The sequence below is a fragment of the Cebus imitator genome, unplaced genomic scaffold (genome assembly GCF_001604975.1).
Source record: "Cebus imitator isolate Cc_AM_T3 unplaced genomic scaffold, Cebus_imitator-1.0 Scaffold748, whole genome shotgun sequence".
Classification (NCBI taxonomy): domain Eukaryota; kingdom Metazoa; phylum Chordata; class Mammalia; order Primates; family Cebidae; genus Cebus; species Cebus imitator.
This window is the reverse complement of record NW_016108063.1, coordinates 122,756-140,730: the sequence shown is the minus strand read 5'-3', so window position 1 is coordinate 140,730 and position 17,975 is coordinate 122,756. Positions and strand designations below refer to the sequence as shown.

The 17,975-nt window shown below is 38.0% G+C and overlaps 1 protein-coding gene and 1 long non-coding RNA gene across 11 annotated transcripts in view; both read left to right on the top strand.

The window, feature by feature from the left end:
- Positions 1 to 12,459, top strand: part of PHKB (phosphorylase kinase regulatory subunit beta) — a 232,896-nt gene extending 220,437 nt beyond the window's left edge. For 4 of the 9 annotated variants that reach the window (XM_017519449.2, XM_017519443.2, XM_037735191.1 and 1 more), the window contains 5 exons: positions 347 to 481; positions 4,741 to 4,870; positions 7,729 to 7,836; positions 9,752 to 9,892; positions 10,523 to 12,459. In XM_017519449.2, coding sequence (XP_017374938.1) covers positions 347 to 481; positions 4,741 to 4,870; positions 7,729 to 7,836; positions 9,752 to 9,892; positions 10,523 to 10,660 — 652 coding nt within the window. In that variant the 3' untranslated portion in view covers positions 10,661 to 12,459. The remainder of the gene's footprint in view (positions 1 to 346; positions 482 to 4,740; positions 4,871 to 7,728; positions 7,837 to 9,751; positions 9,893 to 10,522) is intronic. The other 5 variants (XM_017519447.2, XM_037735190.1, XM_037735189.1 and 2 more) reach the window with 3 other exon arrangements.
- A 2,833-nt stretch (positions 12,460 to 15,292) lies between these two features.
- The window catches only part of LOC108296851, a 58,869-nt gene continuing 56,186 nt past the window's right edge, over positions 15,293 to 17,975 (top strand). For both annotated transcript variants that reach the window (XR_001822009.2, XR_005198463.1), the window contains exon 1: positions 15,293 to 16,801. This is a non-coding gene — a long non-coding RNA (uncharacterized LOC108296851). The remainder of the gene's footprint in view (positions 16,802 to 17,975) is intronic.

The window sequence follows — 17,975 nt, the reverse complement described above, 5'->3', positions numbered from 1 at the left end:
TTTTTGCATGTATCTAGTGTTAAGAAAATACTTAATACAGCTATTTGTGTATAGAAAAATACCACAAGGAATGGGTAGAATCTCACTTGGTAAGAACCTAAATGCTTACCTATTTTAATGTTGCACAACCTCGCCACCCGTGCAAGAGCAGGTCTCATTTTTTAAGAGTCTGATCATGTCACATAATCTTGATGGAAGTAATTGTATCAACAGTTCAGGAAATTCAGATGGCCTCTTCTTCATTGTCCTTTGGATTGGTCAGTGCTGTTAAGGGCATTACTGAGAGAAGCAGAAGGTGATCTTATTTTAAGAGTTATTGATTCATGCTTTCCCTATTTTGTTTCAGGTGGATCATCCATGCCATGGAGTATGAACTTCAGATCCGTGGTGGAGACAAGCCAGCCTTAGACTTGTATCAGCTGTCACCTAGTGAAGTTAAACAGCTTCTGCTGGATATTCTCCAGCCTCAACAGAATGGAAGGTAATGGGGGCCTCTTGTTACCTACCTGATATTCTGGATTTGCAATAACTTCATAATTTTTAGCTTGGTATGTCTATGAACTTGATAAGATATTAATAAGAAATAAAATACAGTAGAGTATCAGAGGCCACCCCACTAGATGGAAAGCGTAAATAGAAAGACCAATCAAATATCTGTCTTCAGTTATTATTTTGTATTGATTTGAATTTTATACCTTTTTTCAGTGTAATTCATAAGCATTTCTTCATTTTTATTATTCTGTGCAAAATGTAACACCTCATACCACCTCCTGAAGTCAGTTTCCTTTCTGAACCTTTGTGGCACTCACCATCTCCTCCCAGCATTTTGACAGATAGGATTGGGTTTGGTAACATTATTTAAATATGTTGCCTGTAACTTTGTATCCCTAAATAGACTTCAGTGCTAAACCCTTTCCTATGCTTGTACTAACCTTACAGTAAGAACAAAATAAATACTTGTGGATTGTGTTAACTTGAAGAATTTTTTTATTACAGAAATAGCTTTAATGTAAGTATTTAGGAAAGTATTTATTGAGTACATTTGTGCCTGGGATTTACCAAAGTGCTATAGTTGTATGCCTAGAAAAATCTGCCTAGGCCTTTTACAAAAGCTGTCTTCTATAAAAGTAGATTTGAATAAATGGAAAGGCATCCTTAAATAGGAACGTACGTGTTATAAAGATGTCAGTTGTAAATATAACGTAATTCCAGTAACATTTCAGCAAGCTGTTTTTATGAGGTTAAGACAAGTTAGTACGAAACTTTATATGGAAAACAAACATACAAGAATAATCAGAAAAACATAAAAGAAGGACTTGCCCTGTTAGACATTAAAACATACCATAAAGCCTCTGTAACTAAAACAGTGTGATATTGGTGCACAACAGACAAATAAAGAGTTGAACATAATAGAAAGTCCAGATATAGACACCCAAGTATATACAGAAATTTAGTGTGTGACAAAAGCCAAGGATGGACTTTTTAGATAAATAGTGATGAGACAACTGGATAGTCATTTGCAAAAGATAGAATCACATCTGTAGTTTATATCACACACAAGAATACACTCCAAATATATTAAAGATCTAAATGTAAAAACTGAAATAATACAAAACAAGAAGACATGGTTAAATTGTTTTTTACCCTTAGTATGGGAAAGACCTTCTAATAATGGCTCAACCCAAGGGCAACAAAAGTTAATAAGACTATATGAAAATTAAAAACAACATTTCATATGGCAAAAAGTAGATAACCGATGTCAAAAGACAACTGAGAAACTAGAACAAAACATATGCCACAAAGAGCTAACTAATAACCAAGAATTCTTAAAAATTGACACACAGACAACCAAAACCCCAAAGAAAAATGGGAAGAAACATTCCTACATACCCATGAGTTCATGCTGATATAAATAGACAAATGGGAGTGAAGAGACTCTTTCTTATAATAGAATTCTAATTCTAAATGTAGATAGGATGACAGAAATAGACAAATGCAATAGTTATTGTTGCCGGCAAAAACCATCATTGCATGGAAGTATGATGAGAAATGGAAAGTTGCATCATTCCAATGTGTTTCCACTCAAGACACTTACTAATTGTAAAGGAGAAAATAGTGACTTTGGAGTGGCAAAACCCAGCTGACTCTACCTTAACCAAAAGATTAAGGTGAACCTCACCAGTAATAAGACACATCAACATCATATAGCCCCTGATGCATTGAAAAGGGCACGATGGGCTGGGCATGGTGGCTCAGGCTTGTGACCCTACCACTTTTGGAGGCTGCGTCAGGAGGGTCCTTTGAGCCCAGGAGTTTGAGACTAGTCTAGGCAACATTGCAAAACTCCATCTCTATAAAAATAAGTAAATAAGAAAAGAGCACAGCATCACTTCTAGATAATCTTGCAAAAAATGCATAATCTCAGTCTATTCATCAGGAAATATCAGACCAACCCAAACTGAGGTACATCCTACAAAATAACTGACATTTCTAAAGTGTCAACACTATGAAAGATAAAGGACAACCAAGAAGCTGCTAGAGGAGCCTCAGGAGATGTGGAAACGAAATGCCAATCCTGGATTGGATTCTGGACCAAAACAAGAATATTAATGGTAAAATTGACAAAATTTGAATTAGAGCCATAGATTAATTAATAGTATTGTATCATTGCTTACTTCCTGGTTTTGATAATTACAGTATGATTATGTAAGATGACAAGAGTAGGGGAAGGCCAGGCATGATGGCTCACCCCTGTGATCCTAACAATTTGAGAGACAGAGGCAGGCAGATTGTTTGAGCCCAGGAGTTTGAGACCAGCCTGGGCAACATGGCAAAACCCCATTTCTACAAAAAACACAAAAATTAGCCAGATATGGTGGCACACACCTGTTTCCAGCTACTCAGGAGGCTGACATGGGAGGATCACCCGAACCCAGTAAGTTGAGGCTGCAGAGAGTCGAGATAGTACCACTGTACTCCAGCCTTGGTGATACAGTGAGACCCTGTCTCAAAAACAAACAAGCAAAACAACAACAACAACAACAACAAAACAAAGGGAAGTTAAGAGTATACAAGAACTTTATGGTTTATATTCATGACTTTTCTGTAAATCTGAAATTTTTCAAAATGGAAAGACAAAAAATAAAAATTTAAAAAGATCTTTCAAAATAATTTTCTACCTCCATTGTAAGTATTCTCACATTTCTACTTTTTCTGTTGTTCTACCAAGTATCTTGTTTTTAAAGTATTAATCATAACTTTTCATGTAACTCCAAAAACATATTTTTTAATTGCCAAACAAACAGAATGGGAGAAAAATCAACATGCAGGCAGTTATCAAAATAAAACATCACCAAGGAATCCTTAGACCTCTAGCTTCTTCACTTTGGTGAAACGCTAAACCCAGCAATGCAAGTCTGCACCTATTAAAAGAAATGTTATATATCCAAAAATAGATGCCCCTCTTACCAATGAGTGATAAATCTTCATTGCTCTTCTTTCTCCAAAGCAAAAATACCTTTTTCTGTTTACCATATCCTGCATAGCTATTTTCACACCTAGAAATAGTGTTGGTCATGACATGCCTCCCTTGTGACTGAGTATACATTTTCACTCTGCTGTCTTTTAAAATAGTACTAAGTATAAAAAATATGTGTATGGGCTGTGTGCCATGGTTCACACCTATAATCCCAGCACTTTGGGAGGCCAAGGCAGGAGGATTACTTGAGGCCAGGAGCTCAAGACCAGCCTGGACAACATAGCCAGACCCTCATCTCTACAAAAAATTAAAAATTAAGCAGACATGGTGGGGCATGCCTGTAATCTTAGCCACTGGAAAAGCTGAGGTGGGAGGATTGCTTGAGCCCAGGAGTTAGAAGTTACAGTGAGCTATGATTGAGCCATCGCACTCCAGCCTGAGTGATACAGCAAGACCCTGTCTCAAAAATAAATAAATAAATAAATAAATAAATAAATAAATAAATCTGTTCCTTCCTTCAGCTTTTGCAAGAATATGTTACTTTGACACTGTGTGTTCTTTTTAAGTTATGCAAATTGTGCATTTTTAGCAATTTGTGAATTATGTAGTCTGTCCTTAAGATTTAATACGTAAATACTTAATCCATGAAAATAAAAGATCTAAAATTTTGGTGTGTCACTACGTTTTAGTGAATCTTACAATGTAAGATTTCATATCTTTTTTCAGCACTAAAACTTTAGCAGTGTTTAAATAGCGAACTTTTATAAGGTTTAAAATAAGATAATTTTATTCTCTATAAAATGCTTTTTTGAACATCACTTATTCATTCACTTTTTAAGTGTTTACTAAGCACCTTTCTGGGAGAGGTATATAGGAGTGATCAAATTATATGATTTCCATACATTTTATTATATGTAAAAACAATGAAGTTAATATGAAATTCACAGCTGTTGCATTTTTAAATGGAGCTGCTTTGTATATTAGAAAATCATTTGAGTATGTAGTGAGCAATCCATAACTTAAGAGAATAACATTTTGTCTGTTGTATTTTTTAGACTCTTGGAGACTTCCTCCTATCCTGCAAGCCCTGTTTTCATTATGAAATATTTACTAGCCTTTGTAACACACAGAGATATGCATCATTGATGGGCTTTGGCTTTTATTGTGTACCCTATCGGAACAATTAGTTTGTATTGAAAGCCCTGCTTTCTACCAGAACAAGCTTGTTCTTCAACTCTAAGACATTTGCCTTTTGTCTACAGATGTTGGCTGAACAGGCGTCAGATCGATGGGTCTTTGAATAGAACTCCCACCGGGTTCTATGACCGAGTGTGGCAGATCCTGGAGCGCACACCCAATGGCATCATTGTTGCTGGGAAGCATTTGCCTCAGGTAAAGCCCCACTGTGTTCCTGTAAAGAAAGGGTACTTCACAAAGGGTGGTGAATCCTTTCCGCCTCTGTATTACAAATAACTTTTCTCCTTTTCAGCTTTTAAGAGTATTTTCGAAGACGGGATATTACCTCAAGGAATGAAATACTTGAAAATAAGAAATCTAATCAATTAGATTGAAAATATTTTTCCCCAATATGAGCTACTTTTATTTTTCAAATTTAGTGCCCCTGTGGGCAGAAAAGGCTCACTTTATCAAATGGATATGTTGCTGAAATTTGTATTTAATAAAAAATTTTTGGTATTGTTGTATTTTAGATGTTTTGAGGAAACAAAAAACCAAACCTCTTGTTGAACAAGCTGTCTTTCCTTTGTTTACTTACCAGCTTAAAGTTTCCTATATTGGCTTCTTTAAGTGGGGGTACCCTTCCACGACCCCAAGTGGTGGTGCGTCAGTGCTGGGGGACTTCACAAACAGTAAAGCATGCATTGAAAAGATAGAACCAGAGCAGACCTAAGAAGCAAGGGGGCCTAGTCATGCTGTGGATGAGGAAATCACCACTTAGCAATTGTGTTGAAATTGAAAAATGCAGTAACTTTTTAGGTCATTATACAGATAATCACTTATTTTATTCGAGGTGTACCTTACCTGTGGTCCAAGTGAGTAAGTGCCTTCTCCTTCGGTTGGTTTCCCACGTGATATACACTGGCCTGCTTCTTTGATGTGATTACTTATTTAATCCTGGCATCTCAATCATTCTACTTATATACAAAAATGAAGGATTAGCCTTCTGGAAATACAGCACTGTAATTGTTTTTAGTGTTGAAATCTCAATGAAATAAATTTTAATGTAGCTCTTTATACAAATAAAGTATTCTCAAAGGCACAGACCCACACTCATTTTGCTTCTATTTACTTAAGAGTGTCTCTGGAAGGACCCATAGGAAATTGATAGTATTCTTTCCTCAGCCTTTGGTAAAAAGAACTGCGTGACTGGGAGGACAGTGTGGGCTCTTCCCTGGAACCCTTTTATACCTTTCAAAGTTTGAATGCTGTGAATATATTACTTACTCAAAAAAATGCATAAAAACTTTTAAAAAGTATTCTTTATACTGTTCATAGACTGCAAGTAGTTTTATTTGACTATCATTGCAGGGCCTAGCCCTCTCCTGGGTGCCCTGTGATTACTGTTCAGGAACAACAGCGTTTCTTGAGAGCAGAGAGCAGCCCCTCATTGCAGTAGTTCGAACCATCCAGCGAGGCCTCCTCTCTGCCCACCTGGGCAATGCACGCTCGCAACCACTTGTTAGCTTCTTTCTCAGCCCCCACTAATACTTACCAGATTTTCATTTAATTGTCTGACAGCCTGGGCCACTTAACATGTAGTATCCTTGCTATGCTAATATCCTCTCTTTGCTAAAAATAACGATGATGACAATAAATAAATGTTTAGTATTTTTCTGCATCAAGCCCTTTTCTAAGTGCTCATTTAATCCATAAGACAATCTTGTGAGGAAGATGCTTAGTTATTAGCATTCCTGTTTGGCAGAAGAGGACACTGAAACACAGCTAAGTGATTTCCTCAAGGCACACATCTAGTAAGTAGCGGCCACAAGGTGTGACCCCTGGCAGTGCAGCTGCTGAGCCTTGTCTCTTAACTTCTCTGCTGTACTACTTACCCTAAGTCCTTTCAGAAGAGTAGGAAATAAGGCAAGCTTGGTATCTCTTCTCTAGTTGCACAGTAGCTAGGTTGAGATATATTAAGAAGAAATTAATGTGAAACTATGAAAGGGTCTTCCTTTCCTTCTATAACCCCATTAAGCCCATTGCTAGAGATCTAGCCAATTATAACTGTGTTTAGCAGTGGGGTTTTGTTTTCCCCAAATTAGGTACTACCTGAAAACATTAATAATATGTTGGATTATATTGACTATGGAATATAATAGTTAGTTGTATTGAATATCTATTGAATATAGGACTAAGGCATTATTATACCAGGCTGAACAACTTTGCTGTCACTTGACTGTCACTTTGGGTACCATTTTGAGTGGTAAGTAGATACCATGGTTCTGAACCTGAATGAGTTCACTGTAAATTATCACTGTGGTGAAAACAAGTATCTCTCATCATCTCTGCTTCTCTGGTAATGATCTAGTGACCCCATCTGCTTTCTACCATACAAGCCTAATGTCCAGAGCCTTGCCTTCCCTCCTCTGAGGGATATCCCCATGCCCAGATTTGTATTTGAATTTGAGTTTATTTTCTGCTTTCATTTTGGTTTGTGAAAAATGAATGGAAAACTATTTGATATTCTTGCTTTAAATGAAAGATAAAGGGCAGAGTAGAGGAAATTCTTTCAGCTTCGCGTTTTTCTTGTTTTCTTCCCAGTTCTGCACATAATATTGGTTTTGCTTGTTTGTATGCATTTTTATGCTGCCAGCTCCGAAAGGACCTGCCACAAAAATGATGTAAATTCAATAGCAGGTGACTTCCGTGCAGGAGCCTGACAGCAAGCATAACTTTTCATGTCAATTCTGAAGGCAATATGTAGTCTATTTGTTGTCTCAGTGTTTGGCTCTTCCTTTTGTGTATGGAAGTGGCCTTCTAATATAGTCCTTTTCCTCAAAAACATTAATGTAGTGAAGGTAACTACTAAAAATGGGAGGTTTAATTCATCACAATAGTCAGCTGATTGGCTTTAATAGTTGACCTATATAAAACTTAGTTGTGTAGCTGGAAATGCTCTCCAAGGTTTTATAAAAACTGAAAACTATTAACCATTAGAAAATGAAATTCCTCTATTAAATGAGAACAGAGCATAACAGTTCAGCATGTTAATGTGGAGTTATTTTTTTCAGCAACCAACCCTGTCGGATATGACCATGTATGAGATGAATTTCTCTCTCCTTGTTGAAGACACATTGGGAAATATTGACCAGCCACGGTACAGACAGATTGTTGTAGAGGTGGGTAGTAAGAAATTAAGATTGCTGACAAAGTGCCTTCTCTCTGTTCCCTGAAAACTAGCGTAAGGGAAACTGCCTGTGAGACCCAGAATGCTATTCTTTCCAGAACCCTGATCTCTCCTAGCTGAGTCCTCAAGAAGATGGCCACCCTGACCCAAGACAAGACACATGAACAATTCAGACCTCAGACTTCTCCAGGGAGGGAGAACCAACCCCTGCTTTTCAGCCACACACTCACCCCTCAGCACCAGGTGCATAAGCAACATCATAAAAGTAGAGGAAGTGACCTTTTCTATTTACTTTGTTTTCATTTTTTTTCTATTCACAGAAATAATGCACAACTATTGTAGAAAATTTCAGCAGTTTAGAAAATTATAGAAAAGAGCATAAAAGTTTCCCCCACACTCACTAGCCAGAGATCCTTGCTGTTAATATTTTGAGGGACATCTTTCCAGACATCTCTATGTGAAAAGAAGACTTGTCATTGCATGCTGTATCACTGCTTTGTATAAAATTAAATGTAAAATTAACAGAACACACATGCCCTTTTGTCATGTTAAATATTACCCCAAATGCATAGAGAAACCACAATTGATGGATTTAATATTTAGCTCACCCTCACTTTGTCTCTTTCTCCGGGAATGTATTCATCGGACTTTGATGTTTTTCGAGGGTAGATAATGTGTCTTATTGGTATGGAAACTCTGTGTGACTGCCAACCTGGACATGGCACCTCCTAAAATCTAGCAGTTCTGTAGCTGCAGTCAGAGCTGAGTAGATTCAGCCTCATCTGTGATGTCCTAGGATGTGGAACAGTATCAGCCAACCATTTTCATATCATGAGGCAGACTGGGTAGGGAAAAGATGGGGTTATTCGATGGGTGTATGCCTTCCATGTCTAGTACCCAGCATCTGGGACATACACTGGACATAAAGGTCCTTGTTGACCACAGTGAGGTCATTCCCTTTGCAGAAGACATTTTCCTTTAGGGCCACAGCAAAACTTCCTATTCTCATGGCTAAAGGCCTGCCCCAAGGTTTCCGACATTGTGACCCCTGGATTTTACTCTGTTTCCTTTGGTTCTTTCAAGTTCTGTTTTGGAAGCATCTAGATAAACTACAGTCAGTAAGAATCCAAAATTGGGGATTATGAGGCATGTTTCCTGTTCAGTGTACAAATTAGGAGCCATAAACATCATCAGAGAGCCTTTACCAATTATTGCATATGTAGACACTATTTTTGTTTATAGGATTTTGGCATCTAAAATGAACATTACCACTTAGGGTAGGTGTGTGTGATGGCCAAGCAATAGACTGATGCATTAAACTAAGATAATTTATACAGACCAAATAGGACTCTTGTCACAGAAGTCAGAGTTAAGTGTGTTTTTTTAAAACATGGCCATCCTTTGAGAAACTACTGCAGCATCACAGACTTACGCTTGTTTGGGTTCTGGGCCCCAGGTCATTTGATCCTGAACCTAGGTCCAGAGTCTCCATTGAACCCACGTGGCTTCTCTGGCTTTGGTGCCTGACCCATCTCTCCACTGACGGTGTTTTGGTTTCTTGCCAAGAAGGATTGATGCCCAAAGGCCCAGAAAGAGTTCAGACACTTTGGGTGAATAGGACATCATGTATTATGTACACAATGGGTTAGGAAAGTCATTTTTCTAACGGTTTTATTTAACTGACTGAAAAACATTTCTAGGGATACACACAATGAAAAAATATGTGTACTTTCTGAACAGTACTTATGCAGATAACTTGCAAAATTAGAAAGATTCCTTCCATAGATGATCCTTAAATCTCTTATCATACAGAACTTCTTGTGAATCACCCATCTATCTGATGAAAGAGTGAAAACATGTCACTATTATGGTTCATATAATTGTCTGTCAATGTCTGCCTCTCCTAGTTACTCATGGTTGTATCCATTGTACTGGAAAGAAACCCTGAGCTAGAATTTCAAGACAAAGTAGATCTAGACAGACTGGTCAAAGAAGCATTTAATGAATTTCAAAAAGATCAGAGTCGGCTAAAGGAAATTGAAAAGCAAGTAAGTAAACATTTTTTTTTTGTAGAATTTTTTCATTGTCTCAATTCTTTAAAATATCCCTAATTGCTTTTCATTTATTCTATAAAACAGATTCACAGAATGCAAAATAGAATACTTGAGGGGCAGTCTGCCTTATTTGAGGAATTAATGTTACTTTTTAGTTAATTACTAGTCAATTCAGATGTGAAGTTCTGACAAAAAAGAAATCTAGAAAGACATAAATTTCCTTTTTATGGTTAGCAGTGAAAGCATTTTATCAGGGAGGAGGCATAGACTCCAGAAGGCTATAAAATTAAATTCTGGGGACAGTGAGAATGCAGTGACAGGCTACATTGGTACTGTGTACTGCCTAAGATAGGCCCTTGCAGGCTCTCTGTTTAATATTATAAGTTCATCTGTAAAGAGGTTCTCTAAGTAAATAAAAATTATCAACAAAGAAGAGAATACTAAAATGTCTGTCTTTGTTTTATATGCACCTCAGGAAAATGAATGAAAAGCTCAGGAATCTCATATTTTCCATGAAGAAATCTTTATGTGAATTTATTTTTCCCCCTAGGCTGACACTTATTTTACCTGTCAACTCTTTACAAACAGCAGATCAAATGCTTTGCTTACTGTTTTTCTTTGTAGGATGACATGACTTCCTTTTACAACACTCCCCCCCTGGGAAAAAAAGGAACATGCAGCTATTTGACAAAGGCGGTGATGAATCTGCTGCTGGAAGGAGAAGTCAAGTCAAACAATGATGATCCGTGTCTGATTAGCTAGTGGGGAAGGTGTAGGAAGCTCTATTGAGACACATGTTCTGAAACGTGTTATGTTTTGTGTTCAAGCTTAAGGCAGCCATTAATGTACAAACTGAGTATGCTGGGGAGGTGATTGCCACACCTTTGGCAGGGTTATTGGACCTTTTGCATGACATAGCCAATCTTATGGTAACGGTAAATGTTTTTAATCAAGCAGGAAAAAGTTCTCATGATCATGCTAACTACAATAGTAATCTTCACTGAATGATAAAAATAGTTTATGAATTGAAAATTTGCCACTGCATGTTTTATGATCAAATAGTTCATCAAAATGAATCTTTGGACTGAATTCTTACCATACTGCCACTAATGAATTTGCCAACTAGTAATGCATACTGAACATCAAAAGATATTGAAAGAATGGTAAACTTTACTTCCTCATATTGTCATGCTAAAAGGTGTTAATATATATCACAAAAGCAAAGTCAGCCAGCTGATATTTTGGTTCTCAGAAACTGCATTATTAATAATATTTTAGTATACAGAGCTATTCTACAATTTTTACATTTTAAACATGACTGTGGTTTTGTATTTGCTAAATATAGGGATTGGACTAAAATAAAATAAATCTGTACCTTATCAAACATTTTCTTTGAGCTCCTGCTTAAAACAGGACATGTGTATGATTCTTCAGAAATATGTTAAATTTAGGCTCGGCACATTGGCTCACACTTGAAATCCCAGCACTTTGGGAGGCTGAGGCAGGTGGATCACTTGAGGTCAGCAGTTCCAGACCAGCCTGGCCAACATGGTGAAAATCTTGTCTCTATTAAAAATACAAAAATTAGCCAGGTGCTACATGCCTTTAATCCCAGCTACTAAGGAGGCTGAAGCACGATTTGCTTGAACCAGGAGATGGAGATTGCAGTGAGCTGAAATTGTGCCACTGCACACCAACCTGGGTGACAGAGAGAGACTCCATTTCAAAAACAAACAAACAAAAAGAAATATGTGAAATTTAAGGACTGTTAACCTCGTTTGTACTAGTAAAAACAAAATTAAGAGTCATTAAATTTTATTTCTGAATTAATGAATATATCTGGACACATTCTTTTTTCCTAGGTTCACAAGCTTGAGCTTAAAATTCCTGAGTGTTTTCATTTAATTGATTTGGAGGTGGAATGGAAGACAATCTATGGTACCTACCATTATACACATTTAGTTCCCCAATTTACTTAAACTTTAATAAAAATATAAAGTAAATATTTAAATTTTGTTTCTTTCCTAAATAGAAAAAAAAAAAGTCCCATGAGTTTGAGCCCTTGCCCCAAAGAGAGTTGTTTTTCTGATAATCTTACTGGAGTTTCACCTGAGAAGATAGATTTGTCATATAAAAAAATGCAGCTAATTTGTAGAATTTTCATTATCGAGTCAATTGATATCAAATGAATGGATGTGTGAACACATGGAAAAATCTGCTGTCAGTCACGTTTCTCATAACTTTGAGGTACAGTGCCTAGATCTTGAATCTAAGAAATTGTATGGATATTAGTTGGCAAAATTCATAAGAAATTGTATGGATATTAGTTGGCAAAATTGAGGTGAATGAGACACAGTTGGGCCCCAAAGAACGAAGGAGGAGGATATGACAAAGAGGATAATTAAACTGCTTGACTCGATGTGTTAAGCAAGTTTATGAAAAGATAGCTGTGAAGAGTGAAGCTAATTTGTAAAACTTATGCATGAAAAAACTTAAGCATGAAGCCCATGGAGAGGGCATTGAGAGCTGACACTTCATAACTGGGGAAACTGGAAATTAAAGAGAGAAAAAAAACCTTAAAATTTTTGTTTTGCTGAAATTTGTAGGAAAGTAAATGGTGTTGTATTTTTAAGAATATGTTTAAAAACTATGATTAGCTGAGCAAAGTTACCAGAAAACTGCTATCCTAGTTGAAATCAAACATTATTTGCTGTTTCCTGGGTGAGTGATAGCTTCCAGCTTAAATGTTGCATATGCAAAATTCTGAAGTTTTCCTGTGCTACTGAAAGCATTCAGAATCTGTGACATGTATTGACTTTGTGCTTTGAGATTCAAAATTTATTGTTCTGAAAGTGATATTTAGAATCAGTAAATCTTGATGTTCACCTTTACAAAAGCCAATGCCTGTTTTCTAATTAGAAAAGCAAAAAATAAGAATTAGAACACAGAACTAATTCATATGAAATATAGAAGTCTCATTTGGTCTACAGAGCCCTAATGTTTTAACAGCTGCACAAGAGACCGACAGAAAATATTAGCACATTTATTTAAGCATGACAAGATTTAAATCTGATTTAAAGCCTCCTCTATCACAATGGCAGATTCACTGTGTAAGTTTATTGTGCAAGCATTGTCTGTTGGAAACCCCTGACTGAGTATCAAATTCAGCTACATTTCCAGAGCATCATTTTAAGAATTGGGGTGTTTTCCAGATTTTCTGCCATTTTATTTAAGCCTGAAAACATCATATTTCAATTTTTAAAAATCAAAATGGAGAAAAAGAACCAATGACAAAAACCACTTGATTACCTCAATAGACACAGAAAAGGTCTTCAATAAAATTCAACACCCCTTCATACTAAAAACTCAATAAACTAGGTATTGATGGAACATATTCAAAAACATAAGAGCCATTTATGACAAACCCACAGCCAATATCATACTGAATGGACAAAAGCTGGAAGCATTTCTGTTGAAAACTGGCATTAGGCAAGGATACCTTCTCTCACCACTCCTATTCAACATAATATTGGAAGTTCTGGCCAGGGTAATTAGGCAAGAGAAAGAAAGAAACGGTATTCAGATAGGAAGAGAGGAAGTCAGACTGCGTCTGTTTGCAGATGACGTGATCCTATATCTAGAAAACCTCATCATCATCTCAGTCCAAAAGCTTCTTAAGCTGATAAGCAACTTCGGCAAAGTCTCAGGATACAAAATCAATGTGCAAAAATCACAAGCATTCCTATATGCCAAAAATAGGCAAGCAGAGAGCCAAGTCATGAATGAACTCCCATTCACAATTGCTACAGAGAGAATAAAATACCTAGGAAATACAGCTAACAAGGGAAAAGTGAAGGACCTCTTCAAGAAGAACTACAAACCACTGCTCAAAGAAATAAGAGAGGACACAAACAAATGGAAAAACAGTCCATGGATAGGAAGAATGCTCATGAATAGGAAGAATCAACATCGTGAAAATGGCCATAGTGTCCAAAGTAATTTATTGATTCAATGTTATTCCTGTTAAATTTATTGATTTAATGTCATTCCCATTAAACTATCATTGATATTCTTCATAGAATTAGAAAAAACTACTTTAAAACTCATATGGAACCATAAAAGAGCACATATAGCCAAGACAATCCTAAGCAAAAATAACAAAACTGGAGGCATCACACTGCCTCACTTCAAACTATACTACAAGTGTACAGTAACCAAAACAGTATGGTACTGGTGAAAAAACAGATACATAGACCAATGGAACAGACTAGAGATCTCAGAAATAAGACTGCACATCTACAACTGTCTGATCTTCAACAAACCTGATAAAAACAAGCAAAGGAGAAAGGATTCCCTATGTAATACATGGTGCAGGGAAAACTGGCTAGACACATACAGAAAACTGAAATTGGATCTCTTCCTTACGCCTCACACAAAAATTAAGATGGATTAAAGACTTAAATGTAAAACCCAAAACTATAACAACTCTAGAAGAAAACCTAGGCAATAGCATGCAGGACATAAGCATGGGCAAAGATTTCATGACAAAAACATCAGAAGCAATTGCAACAAAAGGAAAAATTTACAAATGGGATCTAATTAAGCTGCTGCACAGCAAAAGAAACTATCAGAATGAACAGACGACCAGAGTAGGAGAAACATTTTGCAATCCATCCATCTGACAAAGGCCTAATATCCAGAAACTACAAGGAAATTAAATTTACAAGAAAAAACAATCCCATTAAAGGGGGGCAAAGGACATAAACAGACGCTTCTCAAAAGAAGACATTTATGTGGCCAAAAACATATGAAAACAGTTCAACATCACTGATGATTAGAGAAATGCAAATCAAAACCACAATGAGACAACCATTTCATTGTGGCTACTGCCAGCCCACCAGTCAGAATGATGATTTTATTAAAAAGTCAAGAAAAAACAGATGCTGGCAAGATTATCAAGAAAAGGGAACCCTTATATATTGTCGGTGGGAGTGTAAAGTAGTTCAACCATTGTGGAAGACAATGTGGTGATTGCTCAAAGACCTAGAACCAGAAATACCATTTGACCCAGCAATCCCATTATTGGGTATATACCCAAAAGAATATAAATCATTCTACTATAAAGATACATGCATGTATATATTCATTGCAGTACTATTCGCAATACCAAAGACACGGAATCAACTCAAATGCCCATCAATGATTGACCGGATAAAGAAAATGTGGTATATATACATCACAGAATACTATGCAGCCATAAAAAGGAATGAAATCATGTCCTTTGCAGGGACATGGATGAAGCTGGAAGCCATTATCCTCAGCAAACTAACACAGGAACAGAAAACCAAATCTGCACATTCTCGCTTATAAGTGGGAGCTGAACAATGAGAACACATGGACACAGGGAGGGGAACACCACATACTGGGGCCTGTTGTGGGGAGCGGGGAGGAGGGAGCATCAGGCTAAATAGCTGATGCATGTGGTGCTTAATACCTAGGTGATGGGTTGATAGGTGCAGCAAATCACCATGGCACACATTTACCTATGTAACAAGCCTGCACATCCTGCACTTGTATCCCAGAACTCAAATTATTAAAATAATCAGAATGTGGGATCATCTTGATGTCATCTTCAATATGTTATAAGCCTCTGGTGACTTATTAACACCAAATAACATTTACTGAACACTTGAATACATTTAGGTTTTCACCAAAACAGTAAATTCAGGGCCAGGTGTAGTGCCTCACACCTGTAGTTCCAGCCACTCAGGAGGCTGAGTCAGGAGTATTGCTTGAGCCCAGGAGTTGGAGGCTGTAGTGAGCTAGGATCACACCATTGCACTCTAACCTGGGTGAAAGAGCAAGACTCTGTCTCAAAAAAAAAAAAAAAGTAGATTCAGATGTGCTTTAAGCCTTTATGAGCATGCATATTAAATAGGTGGCACATGAAAGTGCATATTCACACTTCATAATGTGAAAACAGTTATAACAGCACAGAGAGACCACATCAAGGACAGGTTGGAAGTAGCATATAGTAGTATGCAGCCGTATAATCAAAGTCGCCCATTTCAGAAACTAAAAACATGAATGAAAAATGAGGCAGAATGGACCAGCAGAACCATACTGGCAGCATTCAAAGGAAACAGGTAGCACAGCCTCACACTATAAACTCTGAACAGCAGCAGACAAAAGACCTGCTAGAATTGGAATTTGGCTCCTATACTCTGGCTTCTTAGAAGCTGTGCATGGGCAAGGACAAGGTTAGTAATTTGTGAAAAGCCAAATGCATTTGGAGGGAATCAAATGCCTGTTGAGTCAGCGCCTAGGGGAGATATCAGAAAGTGTTTCTCCAAGGTGGAAGCTCCTCCCCAATCACGTATACAGTCATCCAGCATTATTCAGCAGGGCTACTGCCAGCCCACATGCAGCCCTGTGTGTGAGTGAGTGGCACCTTTGTACAGAGAAAGGTCCTTTCTCTGAGCAGATGTGACCCCACACCGGGACACATGGCTCAGAGTAAACTGGATTTCAGCCCCCAGCTGCATTCTCACTGGCTCCCTAGTGCAATGCACTGACCTAATGACTGTCTCAGTCCTGCTTGCCAAGGAAGGGAAAGCTGTTGGGAGTGGCATTCTCACACTGTCTGGGAGGGAGGCAGTTGAGATGCAAGGCTCCCCAGAACTCTGTCTCTAATGGCAGGTGGTCTGGGAGCCGGTCCTGACCTGGGTCTTGTTACCTGAGAGGGTGGGGCTTATGAGGAGTGGTGATTTGAGTTGACTGACTCCCTTCTTATTTTCTTCTGTAATGTTGTTTAAAACTGGACAGAATTCACTCTGCCTAGTCAGGGGCATATCCTGTTTCCAAGGACAGCGTCTTCCAATGTGGATGGTTCCGCCAAACCAGGTAAACTTTTTCACTTGTGACAGAAATGCTTAACCTCAGGATAAATCCCACCTCCTTCACACCTGTCTTTCCAGAAGTTGTTTTCCCTCTCCTCCTAGCCAGGGAGGAAAGGTGGGGGAAACAGATGGCTTTGGGGCTTTCCTCCTCACAGGAGTGGGGAACTTAGGGCACGGCTGTCCATCAGCCCTTTTCCCCTCTGCTCGGTTGGTTCCTGGGCTGGTACTTTTTCTCTTTGAGTTCTCTGTCTTCTAAGGACTGCATATTCCTGACTTGTATCTTATTGTCTAAGAGGAAGGGACTCAGCTGGAAGCAGCTTGGAGAAGATCAAAGAGCTCAGATTGGGTGGGAGAGCTTCAAAGACCACCCACATTGTAACTGGGAATCCACAAGGCTGCTGTGCAGCCATGAGAAAGATGTGAAGAAACTGCCCATCAACTATTTGTTTTTTTGTAGAGACAGGGTCACACCATGTTGCCCAGGCTGGTCTCTTATTACTGGTCTCAGGTGATCTGCCACCTTGGCCCCCCAAAGTGCTGGGATTAGGTGTGAACCACTACCTCCAGCCTTATGCCTGTGAACAACGTAAAGAATACTACAGAAAAAGGACAGATATAGAACCCATTCTGAAAGAAAATTTACTCTAGGAAATAGAACATCCTTCACATTAAACACCCTATATTTTAAAAGAATTTAAAGAGAAAAGTCTTTAATGAAAAAAGAAGTCAAAGACAAAACATTACAATAAAGTAGAAATGAAACTTAGAGCTAAGGAAATAAGTTTCATAAATTAGAAACAGCAAAGAACAAAATACAGCTAAAAATTGAGTTGCCAACACACAGAACCCTTGAGATAATTCAGTCAGGTGCTTATTGAGTATCATCTATGTGCATCTGATGCTGCTCTGACACAAGGTTAAAAAAAAAAAAAGCACTTTGGGAGCAAGGCAGGTGGATCACTTGAGGTCAGGAGTTCGAGACCAGCCTGACCAACATGGAGAAACCCCATCTCAACTAAAAATACAAAATTAGCCAGGCGTGGTGGGACATGCCTGTAATCCCAGCTTCTCAGGAGGCTGAGGCAGGAGAATCGCTTGAACCTTGGAGGCGGAGGTTGCAGTGAGCCGAAATCGTGCCATTGCACTGCAGCCTGGGCAACAAGAGTGAAACTCCATCT